The sequence below is a fragment of the Salmo trutta genome, chromosome 7 (genome assembly GCF_901001165.1).
Source record: "Salmo trutta chromosome 7, fSalTru1.1, whole genome shotgun sequence".
Lineage (NCBI taxonomy): Eukaryota > Metazoa > Chordata > Actinopteri > Salmoniformes > Salmonidae > Salmo > Salmo trutta.
This window is the reverse complement of record NC_042963.1, coordinates 34,173,357-34,198,849: the sequence shown is the minus strand read 5'-3', so window position 1 is coordinate 34,198,849 and position 25,493 is coordinate 34,173,357. Positions and strand designations below refer to the sequence as shown.

Below are 25,493 nucleotides of genomic sequence, written 5' to 3'. Positions count from 1 at the left end.
TTTGACGAACAAGCTATTTGGCTGAATGGCTTTGATGAGAGGATTCATAAAAATACCCTCTCGATTGCAAACGTTTCCAGAACTACAGAGTTTAATGCATCAGGCATTATTATCAGGAATATTACCACTGATGTGAAACTGTTGAAAAGTAAAGTTGACGCCCTGACAAAAGAGAACGAGGAGCTACGCTGAGCCAGTGCTGGACAGGACCGATACAAGCGCCGATGGGGGCTAGGATCTGAACGGGCTACCTGTAACTGATGGAGAGAATATCAGAGGGATTGTGATTGACATATGCCCCTGCTACCCTGAACATCGCTGTAGATCTTGTACACCGTCTCGGAGATAAGAGAAAGGAGATGAACAGACAGACAGGTCATCATGATGTTTGCGTTGAGGAACATGATAGACGAGGTGTGGAGAGCTGCCAAACTTGCGCGGATCTGCAGGGAGAAAGGCATTTGCGTTTGCAGAGGATTTGAGCAAGCGCTACAGGGATGGCCGTGCCAAGCTGTGGCACAAGTCGATGAGGCAAGACGCAGGGGGGAAAGCCTTCTTTCGGGAGGGGTTTGCTGTCATTGACGGCCGCAGGGTGGAGCTACGTGACTGACTGATTTATGCTTTATGAGTTGGCCTGCTTATACAGTAGTAGGCTAATGAAGCCATATACCGTTTCAACTGGTGAGTTTATTCATGCAATAGTTTATCTGAACGTCGCATATAGGTGATATTGCATTGGGCCGTACTGTTCGTAGTGGCGAGTTTTGAATGTGAACATTAACCAACGTAAGCACACAGATTTTTGTTTCTGGCTTACTAAGTTAGTTTTTATTAATTGTTTTTAAGATCGTTATTAAGTAAATCGCAATAAAACATTTGTGGCTTGATTAGCTTTCAGAGATTTATTTTAAGTTTGAGTTCAATTTAAGTAATAAACTATTAATATAACGTGTTATTACACGGTCTATCCATTTATTTTCCTTTTTATGGTGGTTACTGTTTGTCAAGTACAGGTTTGAAGGGTTTTTGCTACCTTAATATTATTCAGGGTCCCTGTTTATTCTAGACTCTTTATCTCGTATACTCTAATCCAACATTTATCTTTCCTTTTGATCCTTGAACATCAGGGGTTTACATAAGTTAAAACGCAAGGCAATTTTTAGTATTTGTAAAGATTCAATAAAGTCCAATTGTCTTTTATTTCAAGAGAGACATTCCTCAGATGTTGAATTTTGGACTTCACAATGGGGTGACCAGATCATTTTTAGCCATGTCTCGTCTCATCCTGCTGGTGTGGCAATACTTTTCAGATGGTTTCCAGGTACGGTTTTAGAAAGCAGGTGTGATGAGGGTCACTGGATATCTATTGTTGTTGAATATAAAGGCTCATGTTACATAAATGTAAATGTTCATGGTTATAACATACGGTCAAAAAAAATCTAACATCTTGGTTGAGTTGATAATTGAGTTGAAAAACAAATATTCTACAGAAAACATTGTTGGAGGTAATTATAATGTTGCTCCTGATGACTGGATGGGTAGGTATCCCACCAGACATTTCTGCTCATTTAGCGTTCATAGAATGCAACTTTTTAAAGCAATTTTCTTGGTTCAACTCTACAAATAGGGACAGACAATTAAAATCTAGAATTGATTATTGGTTGGTATCTTCCAATCTTATGAATCTTGTCAGTGAATGTAGTATTTCCTCAGCTCCTCTGACAGACCATAGTACCATTATTCTTTCCTTTTTGTTTTGATAATGATGAGATTTTCTAAAGCATACTGGAAATGTAACTCTTCTATTAAAGAATGAGTCATTTTGTTTACAGTCTAAAGCTCTAATCAGAGAGACCTTTCTGTCACGACTTCCGCCGAAGTTGGTCCCTCTTCTTGTTCGGGCAGCGTTCGGCAGTCGACATCACCGACCTTCTAACCATCGCTGATCCACTTTTCATTTTCCATTGGTTTTGTCTTGTCTTCATCACACCTGGTTCCAATTCCATCAATTACATGTTGTGTATTTAACCCTCTGTTCCCCCCTTGTCCGTAATTGTTTGTTGTAGTGCTTGTGCACGGTATGCTGGTATTTACCGGGTTTTGTTTGACCCATTTATTGTATTGTTCTGTTGACGGTGGTTTATGGGTATTAAACACAACCGTTGTAAATCAGTTTCCGCTCTCCTGCGCCTGACTTCTCTGCCGCCAGTAGCATCGCATTACACTTTCTCGATTCTGCTCTTTGTTCTGCGAGCTCAGAAAATATTCTCCAAGCAGATGGATATTATTGTTGATTGTAACAGGCTCAGTAATAAACTTGAGGCGGCAGGTAGCCTAGTTGTTAGAGCGTTGGACTTGTAACCGCAAGTTTGAAACATCGAATCACCAAGCTGACAAGATAAAAATCTGTCATTCTGCCCCTGAACAAGGCACTTAACCATTGAAAATAAGAATTTGTTCTTAACTGACTTGCCTAGTTAAATAAAGGTAAAATAAAAATGTAAATGAAGATGAAAAAGCAGAGCTTGCTAAATGCCGATGTGATTTGGACGACATATACAACGATAAGGCACAGGGTGCCTTTGTCCGTTCAAAGGCCAAATGGATTGAAAAAGGTGGGGGGGAAAAAACATTACTTTAATTTGGAGAAGAGTAGGCAGACTACGAATAGGTAATTTACATAAATTAATGTAATACTATCTGATGATCTTGAAGTGATTTAATTAGAAAATCAATCTCATCTTTCAGAAGGTGACTTGAATTCCTTTTTTGATTTAGTTATTAACTCTGTTAACCCTATAGAAGAAAGGTTTAAGAAACTGTGATTCTGATAGATATTACTGCGTTGGACCAAGCCATTAAACAAACGCCTATAGGTAAATCTGAACCGGATGGCCTGACTCCTGAGTTCTATTGACATTTTTGGCCTGATATTAGAGTTATTGCTTTCGGTCTACAAAGAGGGTATTGCTAATGCTATCTTACTTCCTTCTTTGAGATGGGGACGAATAGTTCTTATAGTCAAACCAAATAAGGACTCTCTTTACCTGGACAATAGGAGACCAATCACGTTGTTGGCTACTAACTATAAGTTACTAGCCCATGTCTATGCCAATAGGCTGAAAAAAAGGCCTTGATATAATCAGTGAAACTCAATCAGCCTTCATTAAAGGTGCATGAGGAGATAAAAAGCCGTCATCAATTGAACGCAGATAACATGATTCATCATGGCAACAGGAGAAAAAAGGGCTCAAACCTCCTCTCCAGTGGAGTTAGAAATATTAATGAATGCGTATGCAGAATATGACTATATATTAAAGAAAAAAAGCAATGCAGCGGCAAAAGAACGTGAGCTGGCGTGGCAGAAAATTGCTGACCAAGTCAATGCGTCAGTATTAATTGAAAAAAAAAAGGTATCTTGAGAGTTACACTTATTCAACATTTATATAATGTGTGTATTTTAATATTTATGCAGGTGCAACCCAACAGGCACAAAACGTACTTGGCAGCAACTGAAGATTAAATCTAAAAATATACTTCAAACAGATAAGGTATAATTTCATTACAAGCAATTGTGATGTTTAGCCTACCCTACCTAATTATACAGCATTCAGTGGTTACATTCAACATGTCATTTATTTAAGTAGTTAGCAAAAACATATATACTTTTCAGTCTCCAAATTTGTGCTTACTGGACATGTTCAAATTTGACCTCCATTATAGCCAATAGAAAAAGGTTGAGGGCTGAAAAACAGGTGAGGGTCCACCTCCACCACGATTCACAGAGGCTGAAGAGAGAGCCCTCAAAACAGTGGGCGACTTATTGCTGAAGGCATCTCTGGAGGAAGCTCATCTGACCCAACCACACACAAGGGCCTAAATAAGAGGTTAGTTATTCAAATTAATTATATATGTACATTCATCCTTTTGCCAGTGTTACCTCAGTGATGCCCACCATCCATCATAGACACAACTTAGCACACTGATTTTCTTGTAGCGGTACAATTCTTTATTGACTGCTGTTACTTTTTCAGATTCTTAGTTGTCCTTCAGACATCATCGATTTTAAGATGACTCAAAGTTCTATATTTGAAAAATTGTGATGCACACTGTTGTAAAATTCAAATTAGGTGGGTCACTTTTCTGGGTAAAGTTATAATTGAACTGTCTAATCTTCATCTTCTACCAGTTACTGATGGTGTAATCTGTCTGGTGGAGCCTTCTGCCATAACAGACCTCCATGCAGTTGTATGTACTCTTAATACTCCACAGAGTTTTCATAATGGGTTGGAGTAGAACACCAAAATTGTTAATTTTCAATACAGGAGGATGATGAAGACACCTTGTTAGCTGCCACAGAGAGGGAAGATACAGAGAGGCCGATTGAGGTTTACACTTTAAAAATAACATCTAACAGTTGATGATAGTGTTGTACCATAATATAACTTGCACCTTCCTTTTCTCTAACAGAGCAATGCTGGAAATTACAATGAGGAAGAGGGCCATCCACCTCCACAGCACAACTTACCTCAGTAAGATGTTGTTCAGCATTGGCCCATGACTTACAATGAAAGTAAATAGACCTGGCACTGTGAAATTCAATGTCATTTTTTGTGTTCCTATAGCTCCCTTTGAAACAGCTGTACAAGGTGTACTTAGAGAAACAAAATGAAAAATGTAATTTCGAAATTGACCACAAGGCTGCAGATGCAAAAGATAAAAATAGAACATCAGTTAAATGGATGGAACATCACTTAAAGGTGGGTGAGGTGCCCACACATGGATGATTTTACTTGTTTGAACAGCATAAAACAATATTAACTACTGTACTGCATTTGTACTTGCAGGAAATAAAGAAGACTTCATAAAAAGAAAGGCATATTGTCTTTATTTGACACTGGGGAGGTGATGGGTCAATCAGAAATGATGGAAGCATATTGTGTCTGACTGCTCTTCCATCTCGTGCGTCAGCAGGGTGGTCAGGATCGTTCACTGGTTGAGTAGGACATTGTTCTCTTCTAATTGTGGCAATGTTGTGCGGAATCACACATGCCACAATAATGTCCATTTCCATTTCTGGGGTGACCCTGAGCCTACGAAGCCACTGGAACCGGGCCTTGAACATCCCAATGGTCATCTATACCCTGGCTCGTGTCCCTCTGTCACCGAGCAGGTAACCATCAAACTCTCCTATGATAATACGAGGATACAGTGAAAATGTTCATTTGTAATAGGAGGAAACAAAATATTGATTCTAATATATATATATATAACTCACCATGGACAAATCTAGCGCACTCATTAAAAATGTGCGAGTCAGCCACAGACCCAGGCCACTTTGCTTCCACGTTGCTGATGATGTGGGCTGCATAACATGATCTTAGCTGCAGTAGCTGTATTGTGAAGTGTCTTTCATTTGGAATGCTAAAGGCTACTATTTAGGCCTACCTGCACATTAATGCTGTGGAAAGACTTCCTATTCACAATTCACATAATCTCCTTCATTTACTGAAGGAGGTGGGATAGGAATAAGAGTGCCATCTATGAAGCCAATCACACCTGGAATCCCTAAAATATATCAAATTAATTGATTTGTTTTTCAAGTTTCAAAGCTTCATAATAAATCAATTATTGCTTAGACTGATACCTGCAATTCTTTGGAATTCTTGTTTGAGTCTTGTGGGTCTGTGACTTGGAACACCACAAAAGTGTACAGTAAACGTTTCAATGCAAGAGTCACATTTCTGACAATCCGACCGACGGTTGCCTTAGAAATACGCTAAGCGCCACGGATGTCATATAGAAAACTCCCGTTGGCAAAAAAAAAAACGAAGTGCAACACAAAATTTGTTGCGAACTGAGATCATGTCCACGATGTGTTATATGAACAATATGAGGGCTGAGAATATTGTTCAGATGAATGATCAATTGTGCAGAAATACGGAAACACACTCAAACAGATAATCATCAGGCAATGATAAAACAAAGAAGAGGAGAATCTCCGGGTTAGTTGTTAGCTTCACAGGGTATGTTGCCATAGTAACTGACTCAGAGTTAAGCTCAACTGGCTTTGTCAAACCGAAAACTCCGTTTCCTTCAACTCTTGAGTTTTCACTAAACCGGCTTTCTGAAACAGGACCCAGGTTGAACATGGTGCGATTGTAGACTCCTAAAGTGATAGTGGAGATTTTACAGCTAACTAGCTACGTTACATGCTGATATTGACTTTGGTATTATTGTGTATAGTTACGGTTGCTTGCTTGCTAATAGCCCATAGAGAGGCATTGCATTGTGGATTTTGTAGTCGACTTGAGTTGTGACCCGGTATCATATAAACACACACAATACATGAAATAATGCATAGAATTGCAGGAAATTAGCTGTAAACAGAAGAAAAACTCTGCCACGTGCAAAATCGGTAGAATTGCGTGAAATTAGCTTTAACACTGCAAAAGTTATCTCAGCCAACAAGAGGTGCGTCAACAGTTTGGGTTCGCACGTGTTGCGAGGTGGAAAGTACATTATCCATCGGAAACTTTGTGACCGGACCTTCTCAAATAGTACTTGAGTGCACCTGGTCTATACTTTGTGAGTATACCTGACACATCAGGTATTCTGCCACTGTGTACTCTCTGTTTAGGGCAAAATGGCATTCCAATTTGCTCTGTTTTTTTGTTAATTCTTTTTAATGTGTAAAGTAATTATCTTTTAGTTATCTCATGATTTGGTTGGGTCTAATTGTGTTGCTGTCCCAGGACCAGCTTGCTTAGCAAACTCTTCTCCAGGTTCTTCTCTGTGTAGGTGATGGCTTTGGTATGGAAGGCTTGGGAATCACTTCCTTTTAGGTGGTTGTAGAATTACAGTTTTTGATGATTAGCGGGCATCGGCCTGATTTTGCTCTACATGCATTATTTGGTATTTTACATTGTACACGGAGGATGTTTTTGCAGAATTATGCATGCAGTCTCAATTTGGTGTTTGTCCCATTTTGTGAATTCTTGGTTGGTGAGCAGACACCAGACCACATAACCATAAAGGGCAATTGGGTTCTATGACTGATTCAAGTATTTTTAGCCAGATCCTAATTGGATGTTGACTTTTATGTTCCATTTGATGGCGTAGAAAGCCCTTCTTGCCTTGTCTCTCAGATCGTTCACAGCTTTGTGGAAGTTACCTGTGATGCTGATGTTTAGGCCGAGGTATGTATAGTTTTTGTGTGCTCTAGGGCAATGGTGTCTAGATGGAATTTGTATTTGTGTTCCTGGCAACTGGACCTTTTTTAGAACACCATTATTTTTGCCTTACTGAGATGAACTGTCAGGGCCCAGGTCTGACAGAATCTGTGCAGAAAATCTAGGTGCTGCAGTAGACCCTCCTTGGTTGGGGTCAGAAGCACCAGATCATCAGCAAACAGTAGACAATTTGACTTCAGATTCTAGTAGGGTGAGGCCGGGTGCTGCAGACTTCTAGTGCCCTTACCAATTCATTGATACTGTATATATGTTGAAGAGCTGGGGCTCAAGCTGCAACCCTGTCTCACCCCACGGCCCTGTGGAAAGAAATGTGTGTATTTTGCCAATTTTAACTGCGCACTTGTTTGTGTACATTCATTTTATAATGTTGTATGTTTTTCCCCCAACACTGCTTTCCATCAATTTGTATAGCAGGCCCTCATGCCAAATTGAGTCAAAAGCTTTTTTTAAATCAACAAAGCATTAGGAGACTTTGCCTTTGTTTTGGTTTGTTTGTTTGTCAATTAGGGTGTGCAGAGTGAATACGTGGTCTGTCGTATGGTAATTTAGTAAAATGTCCATATGACATTTGCTCAGTACATTGTTTTAACTGAGGAAATATACGAGTCTGCTGTTAATGATAATGCAGAGGATTTTCCCAAGGTTGCTGTTGACGCATATCCCACGGAAGTTATTGGGGTCAAATTTGTCCCCACTTTTGTGGATTGGAGTTGATCAGGCCTTGGTTCCAAATATTGGAGAAGATGCCAGAGCTGAGTTTGATGTTAAAGAGTTTAAGTATACCCAATTGGAATTTGTGGTCTGTATATTTTATAATTTAATTTACCATCAACCCCACAAACCTTTTTGGGTTGAAGGTTTGTGTTTTGTCCTGTAGTTCATTCAATGTAGTTGGAAAATCCAGTGGGTTTTGAAAGTCTTTAATAGCTGATTCTAAAATTTCTAATTGATCATGTATGTTTTTGCTGTTTTGTTCTTTATTATAGAGCCAACACGATTGGAGAAGTGGCTTATCCATACATCTCCGTTTTGGATAGATAAATGTTCATGTTGTTTGTTTAGTGGGTTCCAATTTTCCCAGAAGTGGTTAGCTTCTATGGCATCTTCAATTACATTGAGCTGATTTCTGACGTGCTGTTCCTTCTTTTTCCATAGTGTATTTCTGTATTGTTTTAGTGATTCACCACAGTGAGGCTCAGGTTTTCTGGGTCTCTATGTTTTTGGTTGGATAGGTTTCTCAATTTCTTTCTTAGGTTTTTGCATTCTTCATCAAACCATTGTTTTTCATTTTCTTTTGTTGTCTGCTTTAAATTTTTAGATTTTATAAGGAAGCTAAAAGGTCAAATATACTGTTTAGGCATTCAACTGCCAAGTTTACACCTTCACTATTACAGTGAAATGTTTTGTCAAGGAAGTTGTCTAAAAGGGATTGAATTTGTTGTTGCCTAATTGTTTTTTTGGTAGGTTTCTACACTTCCTACCATCTATACCATTTCTTAGTATAATGCAGTTCCTTTGGATTTGATGCCTTATGACTGAGTATTGCTCTGTTCAAGTTGACTGTGATTTTTCTGTGATCTGATAGTGGTGTCAGTGGGCTGACTGTGAACACTATGAGAGACTCTGGGTTGAGGTTAGTGATAAGTAGTCTACAGTACTACTTCCAAGAGATGAGCTATAGGTGTACCTACCATAGGAGTCCCCTCGAAGCCTACCATTGACTATGTACATACCCAGCATGCGACAGAGCTGTAGGAGTTGAGGCCTGTTTTTGTTGGTTGTTTTGTCATAGGGGCATATTTGGGAGGGAATGCTGTCACCTCCAGGTAGGTGTTTGTCCCCCTGTGTGCTGAGTGTCAGGTTCTTGTCCAGTTCTGGCGTTTAGGTCACCACAGACTAGTACATGTCCCTGGGCCTGGAAATGATTGAACTCCCCCTCTAGGATGGAGAAGCTGTCATCGTTAAAGTATGGGGATTCTATTAGCGGGATATAGGTGGCACACATGAGCAATTGTTTCTCTGTTAATTTTTAAAGAAGGAAGATGATGAGTAGGCGGCCGGTACGTTCGCAATAAACTTTAGTGAACTATTAACATAATATATTTACAAAATAATAAATATGGGAGGAGTCAGTCTAGTACATCAGGATGCACAACTGCAACTACTTATTTATTTTTCATATTATTTCTCATGTTGCCTTTTTACACTGACGTGATAATGTAGAATGTTGTGTTTTGTATATAGTTATTTACCTGTCGTGACATTTACCTGTCCCCACCTCTATTTCTAGACACGTCAGCTTCCGTCAACAGTGCTGCCTAAGGAAGACTCTAGTCGTCAAAATGTGTTGCAGTTGGGCTTCCTGATGTACTAGGCCGACTGCTCCCATATATGTATTCTTCTGTAAATATACAGTGCCTTCAGAAAGTATTCACACCCCTCAATTTTTTCCATGTTGTTGTGTTACAGCCTGAATTTAAAATTGATTAAATTGAGATTTTTGGTCACTGGCCTACAAACAATACCCCATAATGTCAAAGTGGAATTATGTTCCCCCCCCCAAAAAAAAAAAATCTGATGAATTAAAAGCGAAAAGCTTAAATCTCTTTAGTCAATAAGTATTCAACCCCTTAGTTATGGCAAATCTAAAAAGGTTCAGGAGTAAAAATGTGCTTTACAAGTCACACAATAAGTTGCAAGGACTCCCTCTGTGTGCAATATTAGTGTTAAACATAACATTTTTATGACTACCTCATCTCTGTAAACCACACATACAATTACAGTGCATTCGGAAAGTATTCAGATCCCTCGACTTTCACCATATTTTGTTACGTTTACAGCCTTATTCTAAAATGGATTAAATTAATTTGTTCCCTCAATCTACACACAGTACCCCATAATGACAAAGCAAAAACAGGTTTTTAGACATTTCTGCAAATGTATTCAAAATACAGATACCTTATTTACATAAGTATTCAGACCCTTTGCTATGAGACTCAACATTTAGATCAGGTGCATCCTGTTTCCATTGATCATACTTGAGATGTTTATACAACTTCATTGGAGTCCACCTGTGGTAAAATCAATTGATTGGACATGATTTGGAAAGGCACACACCTGTCTATATAAGGTACCACAGTTGACAGTGCATGTCAGAGCAAAAACCAAGCCATGAGGTTGAAGGAATTTTACGTTGAGCGCCGAGACAGGATTGTGTCAAGGCACAGATCTGGGGAAGGGTACAAAAACATTTCTGCAGCATTGAAGGTCCCCAAGAACACAGTGGCCTCCATCATTATTAAATGGAAGAAGTTTGGAACCACCAAGACTCTTCTTAGAGCTGGCCGCCTGGGCAAACTGAGCAATCGGGAGAGAAGGGCCTTGTTCAGGGAGATGACCAAGAACCCGATGGTCACTCTGATAGGGCTCCAGAGATCCTATGTGGAGATGGGAGAACCATCTCTGCAGCACTACACCAATCAGGCCTTTATGTTAGAGTGGCCAGACGGAAGCCACTTCTCAGTAAAAGGCACATGACAGCCCGGTAGGAGTTTGCCAAAAGGCACCTAAAGACTCTCAGACCAGGAGAAACATGATTATCTAGTCTGATGAAACCAAGATTGAACTCTTTGGCCTGAATGTCAAGCTTAACGTCTCGAGGAAACCTTGCACCATCCCTACAGTGAATTGTGGTCGTGGCAGCATCATGCTGTGGGGATGTTTTTCAGCGGCAGGGACTATGAGACTAGTCAGGATCGAGGGAAAGATGAACGGAGGAAAGTACAGAGAGATCCTTGATGAAAACCTGCTCCAGAGTGCTCAGGACCTCAGACTGGGGCGACGGTTCACCTTCCAACAAGACAACAACCCTAAGCACACAGCCAAGACGACGCAGGAGTGGCTTCGTGACAAGTCTCTGAATGTCCTTGAGTGGGCCAGCCAAAGGCCGGACTTCAACCTGATCGAACATCTCAGGAGAGACCTGAAAATAGCTGTGCAGCGATGCTCCCCATCCAACCTGACAGAGCTTGAGGATCTGCAGAGAAGAATGGGAGAAACTCCCCAAATACAAGTGTGCCAAGCTTGTAGCGTCATACCCAAGAAGACTCGAGGCTGTGAATTAGCAAACATTTAGAAAAACCTGTTTTTGCTTTGTCATTATGGGGTTGATGAGTGGAAAAATAAGGCTGTAACCTAATGAAATGTGGAAAAAGTTAAAGGGTCGGAATACTTCCCGAATGCACTGTATCTGTAAGGTCCCTCAGTCGAGCAGTGAATTTTACAGATTCAACCACAAACACCACGGAGGTTTTCCAATGCCTCGCAAAGAAGGGCACCGATTGGTAAAAAAACAGACATTGATTATTCCTTTGAGCACGTTAAAGTTATTAATTATACTTTGGATGGTGTATGAATATGCCTAGTCACTACAAAAGATATAGGCGTCCTTCCTAACGCAGTTTCCGGAGAGGAAGGAAAACGCTCAGGGATTTCACCATGAGGCCAATGGTGACTTTAAAACAGTTGCAGAGTTGAATGGCTGTGATATAAGAACATTGAGGATGATCAACAACATTGACAATACTGACCTAATTGACAAAGGGAAAAGAACGAAACCTGTACAGAATAAAAAATTATCCATAACATGCATCCAGTGAGGCTTAGGCAGGTGTATTATTGGGGTGGGGGCAGAAGGGGCATAAGTCTGATCTGGGAGGGCCTATATAGGGTGTGGCCAAGGTTTGTTTGGGGGCGTCTCGGCTGGGGATGTGGGTTCGCTTGGCGCAAGTTCTTCGGGAGGGTGTCTCGCAGGTCTGTGTGGGGTGTCTTGCTCCAGTGTGAGGTGCTGGGGCTGCGGTTGAGGGTGATGTCCTTCAGGGTCCTGGCAAAAGTTGGGATTGCTGCCTTGTAGAGGTGGACCTGGTCGTAAAGGCTGTTCAAGTCCAGGGTGGCGTGGTGGGCCAGGTAGACATTAGGTTTTGAGGCACAGTCCTGGGAAATGCTTGCATTCACCAGTTGTATGGTGGCAGGGTGAACATATTTTTGTGGTAGCAGGATGGAGATGACCACCTATGTATTTTTTTTTATTGTTTTTTAAAAATGTAACCTTAATTTAACTGTGTTAGGGGAAGTGGAAGAAGCTTTTTCAATGTCATTCACTCACTCACACATACAATCTGTATTCTTTGTCAAATCTGCAGAGGGCAGTGTTTACCTCTGGCCCAGCTTTCTAACCTATATTATGATAACAGTGAGGCCTCAAGCCCCCTATCCCTTGAACTAAAGTCGATTTAACTATCCCTGTACAATTGCATGGTATGTTTTGTCATTACTCTTCTTCTGCATGATCTCAAACGGGTCATGATGCTATAGTTAATGGGAAATTATGCTTTCTAAAACTCGGCCTACATTTCATTTTTGAGTGCTCTTGTTTACATTTTCATAATCGGTTTACAGGTTGTGTCTCTCCGAAGCTGCAGCATTTTTGCACAGCACCATACAGATAGGATCCATTATAGAATACGATTTTATTTCTATGGACAACACCAAAGATGTTCTATTTGTGACAACACTGAGGTGAGTGTTCTTGTGAGGTCGCCATATTCAGTTACGCTAGCGGTGGTGTCTATTGACCACCCACAACGTAGCAGTAGCTATCTTGCCGCTAGTAGCCGGATGAATTTGGGGGAGTGCCTGGTTTGAAGCTAGCAAACGGCCGTCGTTAGTGGGAAGGAGGCGGTTCTAGTCCTCCGCTAGCACGAGAGAAGACCCGCCTCATCTGTAGAATGAACGCTGCCAGTCTGGGAACGTTCCGACAGTAATTATTATACCTCAGTGATTCCAACAGGCTCCTTGGCTTTGGTAAACGTGTTAGAATTATCTCACCGCTTGAAGACTACTTATGGATGGAAACTTGACCACACGACGGTAAATGACACTACAAATCAACGTATTTATATTAGTTGTAGCCTACTATGGCGGGGAGTGAATCGCCGTTATGGCAACGCAGAACTTTCATTCGATGTTCTATGCGGAGATAACGTTAACAAAGAACCCTCGCTCCAGCTAGCCAAAGCTAACATTTATCAGACAGATTTAAAACGGTCAAGGGGAAAATTCAATGTTCGTTTTTGTATTGATTTGTTTTATCGTTTCGATTTCTCGATTATGTATTTTGACAAACGTTATTCAATTGCTATTTTACTAGTTAAGCTGGGGTAGCTAGCCAGCTAGAGCGGTCTGCTAACTAGCCGGCTAGCCGCCATCAAGCAGGAGAGTGTAGCTATCACTAACGTTAGCTACCAAGCTGCTGGCTTGCCGCCATCATCAGGCATAAGAGTGTAGCTATCACTAACGTTAGCTAGATCGCTAGCTAAATGCGCAATCCAACATGGAACGATGATGCCTGTGAGCAAGTTAACCCCAACGTTTGCCCAGACAAAAAAAAATGATTATTCAGTTTTAAATATATTAACTACGTTAATGTGTAATGTTGTTTACTGTTTTCAATGTCAACTAGTTTCCATTGATAGATGACATAACTAGCTAACGGTATATACCAGCAATGGCTAGTTAACGTCAGCTTCGTGTTCTATAATATTGTTTGTCGTAGCTAAGGCCGTTGTGGTAAACTAAAAGCCTTGTTATCTACAGTCAGCAGCCAGTCAAGTGTCGGCTATGGCTGTGCTCAAATGTAACACGTGATTTTCTCTGCAAAACTCCGAAATTAATCCAAGCAGAGACGATGAATATGACCAGTCTCCTCTCTAGCCCAGTTAGCTACCATTCGTTTTCCTTTAGACCGCTCTGCAAGCGTTATATTGCCAACATACGTTAGTTACTCCCCACGCGTGCAGTTTATTTGTGTAACTATTGTAATTTACTGCTGTCGCCCGGTAGATACTTCCGAAAAAGGTCCAAAAAATAAATAAAATCTGCGCCAAATCTCCACATTCATTAAGATTTCTGTAAAAACGTCACCTATATTAACTACTTAATCTGTTTACATGAAATATTATTGCATTCCGTGTAGCATGTGTGAAACAACCGGTTGATAAGACATTAATACTGTTGTAGGTGATAAAGTCAATGATCTTTCGGGATACTGTACTGCTGCGGTAATTAGTCACTAATTATTCAGATTATTCGTGATTTTATTGGAAGTACTGAGGAGGTGGAAGCACGTGCACACTTGGTAAAAAACAATACATATTTTTTCCTGACCATACAATATTTGTGTTGCTTATGTTTTAAGACCTTTTTTGGAAGTACACACCGGGCGTGAAAACAGTAAATGACTGTAGTTGCTCATCGAAACTCCATATTTGGTGACAAAGGAACGTATTTTGACTCAACACTTTCACAGCTGTTTAATAGGAAAATTAATGGTAGCTAACTGGGCTAGAGAGGAGACTCATCATATTAATCATCTCCTCTTTGCCCAGATACTGATTCAGACTACACCTAGCTAGCAGATTGTAATGGGCTAATGTGTTTTTCCATTAGCAGTTACATGGTAGGTACTTTTTGGCCTAACGCAACACATTTTCAACCAACCTTAACTTGGCGTTGGGAAGACAGCCAAAGTCTAGTTGCAGAGGGTTTGTTTAAGCAATAAAGCACGAGGCGGTGTGGTATATGGCCAATATTTTGGCCATATACCACAAACCCCGAGGTGCATTACTGCTATTATAAACTGGTTACCGAAGTAATTAGAGCAGTAAAAATACACGTTTTGTCATACCTGTGGTACCATGGCTGTCAGCCAATCAGCATTCAGGGCTCTAGCCACCCAGTTTATAATTGAATTAAAAAAATGCTCTGTTATTAAATAAAATAAATTTAAGTTATCCGTCTTTTCTTTTTGAAATCTTCTCTCATTTATTGAGACAGGTGAGTATCATCATGATATGCAGCACTTTGGGATGGACACCCACCTGTCCCAATCAATGAGAGATTTAAAATAGACAAGAAGGCGACATACACGTTGTTGGATTACTTAACGGTGAGAAAAATGGATTCGGTTTATTAACAATCATTTTCTAAATTCAAAAGAACCCCCAGCAACTAGACATGGACGTTTAGAAGACAGTCTGTCTTTCAAATTGGGGAAGTATAGACAAGTTATGGTCAGTTGTAGGCACTGTTTGCCATAGCACACAGAATTTATTAGCCAGTTGGAATAAATAGGCAATATTTTTAATAGCTTGACTGCACCACAAGCTAGTGAAGCTATTGTAGTATTATGTGTATGTCCTGTGTATTATGATATTTAGTTACCTAGTAGGACACTTGTTTTGCTGTGTATTGTAAAGCTTGAGATAACTGCCTGCACTTGACCAACATGACAGGGACACATCTTGTTTATATATAAATACTGAACATTCACTCTGTAGTTTGTACTGCTTCTTAAAAATGATTTTAATCACACACTCCTCTCCCACCGCTTTGCAGTCAGTGATGGAATTTTACCTGTTAAGTCAGGAATTCCAGATTTGTTGACCACCCCCTCACTCACAGTTAAACCAGTTAGCCCCTTTCCCCCTAAATTTCATTGCTATACTGATCTCGTCTGTCCCTGTTTCTTTCCCCCTGCAGTGACACTGGATCTCTGCTGGGAGTGTGTGGTCTGTCGTTGCCTGCACAGTGAGGCTTGGTGCCTGGAGCTGAGTCTAGCGCTTTCCCCCTCCCTTCTGGTGGCTCCTTATGCTGGATTGCAGCTGTACCCTGTGTCTTGCAGGATGGATGGTGTGGATCTAAAGGGTCTAGTGTGTTGGCAGCACTCCCTGTTCTGTGACAGTGTTCTCTTCTTTTCTATTTACAAAAGAACACCCCCAATTCTCCACCCAGACTCTGAGCCCTGTATACCTACGAACTGTATTTAAGCAGCAGTCACACAGGTAGGAATAGGAGAGGGAGATTTGCAAAACAAGCTCCTGTTTTAATTGGTCAGTCTGATACATTTTTTGACCACATAGATTTCCATTTCTTACCAAAGCCTTTATGGAGGAAGTTTGAGTTTTCTTTTCTCTGTTGAATCATATCCGCTCACTATCGTTGGGGGTGGTGGGATGTCGGAAAAGCCCAACAACAAGATGGTTAAGTTCCTGACTCCCCTTCCCAAGAGTGGTAATGGTAACGGAAACAACGGGTCTGGCTCGGACTCGCTTGTTGGTGAACGGATGGCAGCGGAGGTGAGGCGGCGCCACCACACCATGGAGCGCGACCGTTGCGCCGCAGAACATCGAACATTCTTCCGTCGCAGCGTCATCAGCGACTCCAACGCCACAGCCCTTGACCTCCCCTTACCCAGTAAAATCCCTGTCCTTGTACCCCGCGTGCAAGATCTCGCGCCCCGGCACTCTGGTGCACTCCCCACCCCAAGATCTGCACCCCGTGTGACTGTGAGGGAGGAGTTGGCTGAGTGCGAAGGTGGAGTGAAGGTGGATGTGGTGTCTGTAGAGCAGAAGGCTGCTGTACTGCAGGATATCTGTGATGGGGAAGCAGTGGTGGCTCAGCAAGCAAACAGTCTAGCTGCCCAACCTCTGAGCCAAACGACAGAACCTGAACATGAGAGTGAGGTGAAGGAGAGAGGAGAGGGTGACGAAGGAGAGGGTGAAGAAGGAGAGGGGAAGGAAGCAGAGAAGGAGAAAGCCCGGGTAGAGGCTGAACTGAGAGAGGCTGAGAAGAAGGTGCAAGATGACATTGAGGAAGCCGAGACGAAAGCGGTGGGAACGTCGCTGGATGGGCGTTTCCTGAAGTTTGACATTGAGATTGGACGTGGTTCCTTCAAGACGGTCTACAAGGGCCTGGACACAGAGACCACAGTGGAGGTGGCATGGTGCGAGCTGCAGGTAAGACTGGGCTACATCTCAATACTGTCTATGTAGCTTAACAAACTTGCATCTTCATTTCCCTCCTTGAATACTAATATGAAAGAGCACCACTCATAAGCCCAGTGATTACAAAATTGGCTCTTTACAGGTTACCGGTTGATCCCTAATCAGACCCATATAAAACCTGTTGAGTCACTCATAACCTACAAAATCTGTGAGAATATACTAGTCTCATCTCAACCTGGTCTCAGAGCATTTTGTATTATTCTGTACGTAAATCGTTAGTATGATACTGTATGTTGAGTTTCGTATGGTATGTATTAATTTGTGGATGTTCCTCATCCATTTCATGTGATATGTTACAAATTGCAATTTGTTCCGAATATGAAAAAAAGTACAGTATGTTACGAATTCCAATTTGTGGCTATTGGCAAGGTGGCTACTGCTGATGTTAGCTAGCTGGCTAATGTTAGCTTGGAGTTAAGGGTAGGGTTAACTAAAATGGTTAGGGGAAGGGTTGGCAAACATGCTAAGTAGTTGCATGGTAGCTAAACAGTAGTAACTAGTTGCTCCCGAGTGGCGCAGCGGTATAAGGCACTGCATCTTAGTGCAAGAGGCATCACAACAGTCCCTGGTTCGAATCCAGGCTGTATCACATCTGTCCGTGATTGGGAGTCCCATGGGGTGGCACACGATTGGCTCAACGTCGTCTGTGTTTGGCCGGGGTAGGCCGTCATTGTAAAATAAGAATTTGATCTTAACTGATTTGCCTAGATAAATAAAGGTTAAATTAAGTTGCAAGGTTGTCCTTGAGGAGATTCGAACACGTGGCCTTTGGGTTGCTAAACGTTCGCGTTATATGCCCACCCATCCATGCCGACCAACCTACTTATGTTTTTGCCATACCAACATTTGACCCGATTTACATTTACTATGTCATGTCTAGTCTGAGACCAGGCTGCTCATATTGCCAAGTCAGGCTAGGCCCAAAAGTCTGCCTTTTCTTCTGCGGTGACTATGGGCGTTTATGCTGTCTTTGAGTCACATTCAGGGCATTTGGACATTGTAACTGTCACCAGGTGTCAATCAGTCATAGTTATCCCTTCAGTTGTGGTGTTGCAAATCCAGTGAACACAGGACCATTTGAAGCCAATGGTTCAAAGTAGGGATGCACAATATATCGGTGAACATTGGATTTGGCCGATATTAGCTAAAAATGCCAACATCAGTATCATATTAGCTAAAAATGCCAAGATCGGTATCGACCCGATCTCTAGTTTAACGCCGATGTGCAAAACCGATGTCAAAGCTGACGTGCATACCTATATAATGATGTAATGACGCCATGTACAATTTGGCACTACGCGTGCAACACAGCATTCCTAACCAAGCCTTCAAGGTCTGCTGTGTGGATCGAGCAGTCATTTGAAAGAGTCTGAAAATGTTTGGCTAGTGAGGCTTCATCTGGCTAGTGAGGCTCGACCTGTCCGGGTTATGTGTTGTGAAGCTAGCCACAAGAAGGATTAGGCACAGTAGTAGAATTTGAGGTTTGCCTTCAGAATAAAAGTACCTCTTTGAAAGTGATGCAGAAGGTTACAATTGGTGGAATCATGCCATATTAGACTAGATAACGTTAACCTTTTAGGGACAGACGTTCCGCTAGCGGAACGCCTCACCAATATCCAATGGTAGAGCATGGCGCGAAATACAAACACCTCAAAAATGCTATAACTTCAATTTCTCAAACATATGACTATTTTACACCATTTTAAAGACAAGACTCTCGTTAATCTATCAACATTGTCCGATTTCAAAAAGGCTTTACAGCGAAAGCAAAACATTAGATTATGTCAGAGTACCCTGCCAAAAATAATCACACAGCCATTTTCAAAGCAAGCGCATATGTCACAAAAACCACAGCTAAATGCAGCACTAACCTTTGATGATCATCAGATGACACTCCTAGGACATTATGTTATACAATACATGCATGTTTGGTTCAATCAAGTTCATATTTATATCAAAAAACAGCTTTTTACATTAGCATGTGATGTTCAGAACTAGCATACCCACCGCAAACTTCCGGTGAATTGACTAAATTACTCACGATAAACGTTCACAAAATACATAACAATTATTTTAAGAATTATAGATACAGAACTCCTTTATGCAATCGCGGTGTCCGATTTTAAAATAGCTTTTCGGTGAAAGCACATTTTGCAATATTCTGATTAGATAGCTCGGCCATCACAGGCTAGCTAATTTGACACCCACCAAGTTTGGTGCTCACTAAACTCAGAATTACTATAAGAAAAATTGAATTACCTTTGCTGTTCTTCATCAGAATGCACTTCCAGGACTTCTACTTCAACAACAAATGTTTTGGTTCCAAATCATCCATAATTATATTCAAATAGCTCCGTTTTGTTCGTGCGTTGAGGTCACTATTCGAAGGGTGACGCGCGAGCGCATTTCGTGACAAAAAAATTCAAAATATTCCATTACCGTACTTCGAAGCATGTCAAACGCTGTTTAAAATAAATTTTCATGCTATTTTTCTCGTAAAATAGCGATAATATTCCGACCGGGCGACGTTGTATTCATTCAAAGGCTGAAAGAAAAAAATGGAGATGTCTCGTGGACGCGCATCTCCAGTGTCATTGTTCCCAGGCTGACCACGAACAAATTATCCTGCTGTTCTTCGCCCAGAGACTGCAGACACCCCATTACACTTTCTGGTGCCTTCTGAGGGCCAATGGAAGCCTTAGAAAATGTCACGTTACAGCACAGATGCTGTATTTTCGATAGAGATGCTACAGAAGGACAACAAATTGTCAGACAGGGCCCTTCCTGTATGGAATCTTCTCAGGTTTTGGCCTGCCATATGAGTTCTGTTATACTCACAGACACCATTCAACAGTTTTAGAAACTTTAGTGTTTTCTATCCAAATCGACTAATTATATGCATATTCTAGTTTCTGGGCAGGAGTGAAATAATCTATCTGTAAACAATTGTTGGAAAAATGACTTGTGTTATGCATAAAGTAGATGTCCTAACCTACTTGCCAAAACAATAGTTTGTTAATAAGAAATTTGTGGTGTGGTTGAAAACGAGTTTTAATGACTCCAACCTAAGAGTATGTAAACCTCCGTCTTCAACTGTACCTATCGATGAATCGTTGTGACATATGAAATGCGAGTGATGGTGTAATCAGTGTGTAATAACTACATAAAAAATTCATGAATGCGTTTAAATTATGTGACGTGCAGTCCTGATTGGTCAACAACCTTAGTTGACGTGTATCTTTTTTGACATGCAACGAACCAAACGGTGTTCCATAGAAATCCTGGTTGAGAATGAAACGACTGAACAACGAAACAGCAAGTTTGTGAAAAAATAGGTTTTGGTTGTTTTACTGGTAATCGGGACATGCGTAAATGCCAGCAAAATACTTTTTCGGTCTCTGTGTGTGTAACCTTTTTTTATTTAACTAGGCAAGTTATTTAACAAATTATTTTTTACCTTGACGGCCAAACCCGGATGACGCTGGGCCAATTGTGCGCCACCTTATGGGACTTCCAATCACGCCAGTTGTGATACAGCCTGGATTTGAACCAGGGACTGTAGTGATGCCTCTTGCACTGAGATGCAGTGCCTTAGACCGCTGCATCCATGTGTGTGTCAATTATTTAACTGTACTAGAATGCTTAAGGCTGCAAACACATTTTTTATATTGGTGTCGCTTTTTTTGGCAAGGAAAATATTGGGTATCGGCCAAAACTGTAATATTGGTGCATCACTAGTTCAAAGTGTCTTTAGCTCCATGAATGCGAGCTGTGCAAAGTTAGCATGGGGCGTGAGCGTGGCCAATTGCATGCACAGTCTCTGACCAAAGATTTTAAAGGTCCTCCTCTTGGCCACGGAGACACAATTTTCCGGTTTTAAAGCAGATTTCGTGCAATTCGACACATTTTGCCATGCTGTGTTCTATGCTATCTGTGACTCAAACATTCTAACAAAATCAATGGGTCCCTCATACAGGACACTTTTTTTTTTTTCTCTCAGGCCGTCTAGTTTTTATTGGTGATTGATTGTTAGTTCTCAAAGATCTTATTAAAAAAAAATATATAGCTCCTTTAACTTTTCATACTTTACATCCAGTTTAAGTTTACACTGACAACGTTTTACCATCTCAAATTATATATATATAAAAATATATATATTATAAAACAATTCTGCATCATATTTCTTGGTGTAGCGGCAACGATTTAGCAGTGGCGGGCCGCCGCTGCTAAATGACTATAGGGGAAACAGAATAATTCTCCTGACATTTGCTGCTTACGTTATTGCAATCTCCCTTTGTATTTATGATAGGCCTTATCTCTTTAGTCATGAGTTGCTGGCATTTCCTCTTTGAGATTTATCCCATTGCCAATAGAATATAATGTTACAGAGCTGAAAATATATTTTCTTTCAGGATGGACCTACCCCTTCCTGAATGTAAGGGTCTTGTTCATTAGTGCAAAAAGCAGCAAAGCTTTTTGAAATGGAATATGACAATCTTTGTTCTTGTTGATCTGTTTCTATATCATTTCATGCCTGCTGGACCCAGTCCTGTTCCTTAGGTCCACGCGACCACACAACACCGGTGACTGGTTTGTCTTTGCATTCCAGTAGACTTTGTTCTCGTGGCCCACAGCCAGAGTGATTTCCTCGCTGATTCAGTCTCGTGAGTCACAGCCACGGATGTTTCCCCTTTAAGAGGCCATTAGCATGCATATATTGATTTCTTCTAAAAGCGTTATTTATTTATTAGGCTTTGACCTGGCTTCGGGCCTTAGTTAAATAGACCACCTGAATACAGTCAATAACACTTTCATTTCCCCCTAGAGTTTATTTTTTGACTCGCCGTCTTCCGTAACTCTGTAGTGCTGTTTTTTGTTCTACTCCCTGTAGTGAAAGGGCTGTAGCATTCTGCTTTAGCTTAGTAGCTGTAGCTAAGGGTGATTCTGGCCAAGCCAAAGGCCCAACGATAGCACAGGCTCAGACGGGCTGCCTGCTTTTCCAGGGAAAAGGACAAGACGCACAGCAGAGGTTAACCCCATTCAGTACATGTATATTTATGTTGACTCGCTTTCAGCCTGTCAGAACCAGCACAGACTCCACACACACACTGACAACACAGCCTGTGGAGATACTGCTGACACAGACCAGGCCCCTCCCCTGTCGCTCAGTGCAGAGAGACAATCCTGCACATGCTCAGTGCGCTCCTGAGCTCAATGCTTGTTTGAATGTGAAATGGGTCAGATTCCTGACAGAGGCATTTCTTATCTTCTGTGTGAAGTACAACCGGTTCCTACCCATCCAGTCCCCCTTGAGCCATCTATGCATCCACCCTCTCTCTCCCTCCCTCCCGTTCCTCCTTCTCTCCTCAGCCCCCTCCATTCTTCAGAGATGATGTTGACAGTGGCATGTGACTGACTTAGAGGCATATCTCCCCAGGATTCAGACCTAAAGCATATAACCAAATCAAACTGCTCGTAAATATTTTTGTTGCTTTGACTCTCGATATATTCTTGCCTTTTCACTTGCATTTATGCTCCCTCTAACTTTCCATCTCAAACCTTCATAGTCCTTATTTATTTTTATTTTTTTATTTAACTTGGCTAGTCAGTTAAGAACACATTCTTATTTACAATGACGACCTACCAAAAGGCAAAAGTCCTGTAGAGAATGGATAAATGTTTGGTTTGGTGAAGAGCACGTTGTCATCTCATATGAACATTCCCCATGAGTTGCCTCATGTTAATGCAACTATTACTCAGTCATTGTTGCGTATATCAGTGTTGAATGTGCACTGTTCTTTATCTGTTTAACGGGGTCACACATAACAAGAAAAGAGAATGCAGAAAGATCTTGCTGTGTTTTGTAAACTCAGATCTAAAATGCTTCTTATTGTAATTTCTGCTCAGCTTCTGACTCATTTTGTGCTTCCACTCGAATGAGAGATCTTTGCGCTTGTCTTTAGACCAATTAAATTCCCGCATTCACGAACAGGCATTCGATCAGCAGTAGGGTTGCACATTTTGGGGAATATTCAGAGGTGGAAACTTATCGTGGGAATTAACCTCTATGGGACCGGCGGGACGAATTCGTCCCACCTACGTAACAGCCAGTTGAATCCTGTGGCGCGATTTTCAAAACGTTTGAAATGCTATTACTTCAATTTCTCAAACATATGACTATTTTACAGCTATTTAAAGACAAGACTCTCGTTAATCTAACCACACTGTCCGATTTCAAAAAGGCTTTACAACGAAAGCAAAACATTAGATTATGTCAGCAGAGTACCCAGCCAGAAATAATCAGACACCCATTTTTCAAGCTAGCATATAATGTCACAAAAACCCAGAAGACAGCTAAATGCAGCACTAACCTTTGATGATCGTCATCAGATGACACACCTAGGACATTATGTTATACAATACATGCATGTCTGTTCAATCAAGTTCATATTTATATCAAAAACCAGCTTTTTACATTAGCATGTGACGTTCAGAAAAAGCATACCCCCCGGGGAATTTACTAACAATTTACTAAATTACTCACGATAAACATTCACAAAAAGCATAACAATTATTTTAAGAATTATAGATACATTACTCCTCTATGCACTCGATATGTCCGATTTTAAAATAGCTTTTCGGATGAAGAATATTGCAAAATGTGCTAAGTACATAGCCCAGCCATCACGGGCTAGCTATTTAGACACCCACCCAGTTTAGCCTTAACCAAAATCACATTTCCTATAAGAAAAATGGTCTTACCTTTCCTGTTCTTCGTCAGAATGCACTCCCAGGACTTCTACTTCAATAACAAATGTAGGTTTGGTCCCAAATAATCCATAGTTATGTTCCATCAGCGACGTTTTGTTCGTGCGTTCTAGACACTATCAGAATGGTAAATCACGGTCGTGCGCATGGCGCATAACAGACAAAAAAATTCTAAATATTCCATTACCGTACTTCGAAGCATGTCAACCGCTGTTTAAAATCAATTTTTATGCCATTCTCGTAAAAAAGCGATAATATTCCGACCGGGAATCTGCAATTAGCTAAACAGCCGAAGGAAAATACTGCACGGGGTCGAATCGGGCACCCGCCTAATTCCATTGTCCTCTGATGGGCCACTTGGAAAAGGCGATAATGTGTTTCAGCCTGAGGCTGCCTCGTCATCGTTCATGTTTTTCCCGGGCTCTGAGAGCCTATTGGAGCCGTAGGAATTGTCACGTTACAGCTAAGATCCTGACTCTTCAATAAACAGAAGCAAGAACAACAACACCTTGTCAGACAGGGTACTTCCTGCATGAAACCTTCTCAGGTTTTTGCCTGCCAAATGAGTTCTGTTATACTCACAGACACCATTCAAACAGTTTTAGAAACTTTAGGGTGTTTTCTATCCATGTATATGCATATTCTAGTTACTGGGTAGGATTAGTAACCAGATTAAATCGGGTACGTTTTTTATCCGGCCGTGTAAATACTGCCCCCTAGCCCCAACAAGTTAACGGCAATATATGCAAATGAATATACCATTTAAATGTATATGTTTTTTGCATTGGATAAATTTACCATATCATATGGAGACAAAAACATAAACATTTTACCTTATCATAGGTAGACATAATTGCAAATGATTAAATCCTTCAAATTTAAATAAAAAAAACTATTTAGTTAGGAATTGAACTTTTAATTAAATTAGTTGACTCTTCACATGGGCTGAATTCACTGAACAACTAAAGGAAAATTGAATGATCCATTGCATTTCCCAAAAACGTTTTCAACATGCATCTGTAAAATGATAGTCTAGATACTAAAGCTTTGGTTGTCTTCAACTCAGGCTTCCATGTCTTCTCCCTGGACCACAATGTCCACCTCTTGAACATTAGACTCTGAGGCCTCATATTCACTTTCACTTTCCAACCTTGTTGAGGATGGCTCGTTGTCAGGCTCAAAAAGCCTCATTTGCCCGGATGGCCACCCATTTTTCAACCCTTGTATTGGTCAGCCTGATGCGTGCTTTTTTTGTGTGTGTGTTTCCAAACAAGGACCAGTTGCGCTCAGGCGGCTGACGTTGGTGGGATTTGGAGGATGATGGAGGCAATATGGGAAAAGAGCCTCACATCCACAAAGTTCCTTCCACCAGGTGGCTGATGAGATATGTTGACACGACTACCATATTGCATCTCCATCCCAATGCCCTTGCTTGGAAGTGTACTTTGCCAGACTGCCAAGAACCTTGTCCCCATCCAGGCCAAGGTAGTGAGACACGGTAGTGATGACACCGTAGGCTTTGTTGATCTCTGCACCAGACAGGATGCTCTTGCCAGCATGCTTGGGGTCT

The 25,493-nt window shown here is 41.1% G+C and overlaps 1 protein-coding gene across 3 annotated transcripts in view; it reads left to right on the top strand.

Annotated features, from left to right (window-relative positions):
* The first annotated feature begins 12,809 nt into the window (after nt 1–12,809).
* LOC115197279 (serine/threonine-protein kinase WNK1) overlaps nt 12,810–25,493 on the top strand; it is a 74,468-nt gene continuing 61,784 nt past the window's right edge. For 2 of the 3 annotated variants that reach the window (XM_029758659.1, XM_029758657.1), the window contains exons 1-2: nt 12,943–13,181; nt 15,852–17,107. In XM_029758659.1, coding sequence (XP_029614519.1) covers nt 16,325–17,107 — 783 coding nt within the window. In that variant the 5' untranslated portion in view covers nt 12,943–13,181; nt 15,852–16,324. Of the gene's footprint in view, nt 12,831–12,942; nt 13,182–15,851; nt 17,108–25,493 lie in introns of those variants that run through there. The other variant, XM_029758658.1, reaches the window with a different exon arrangement.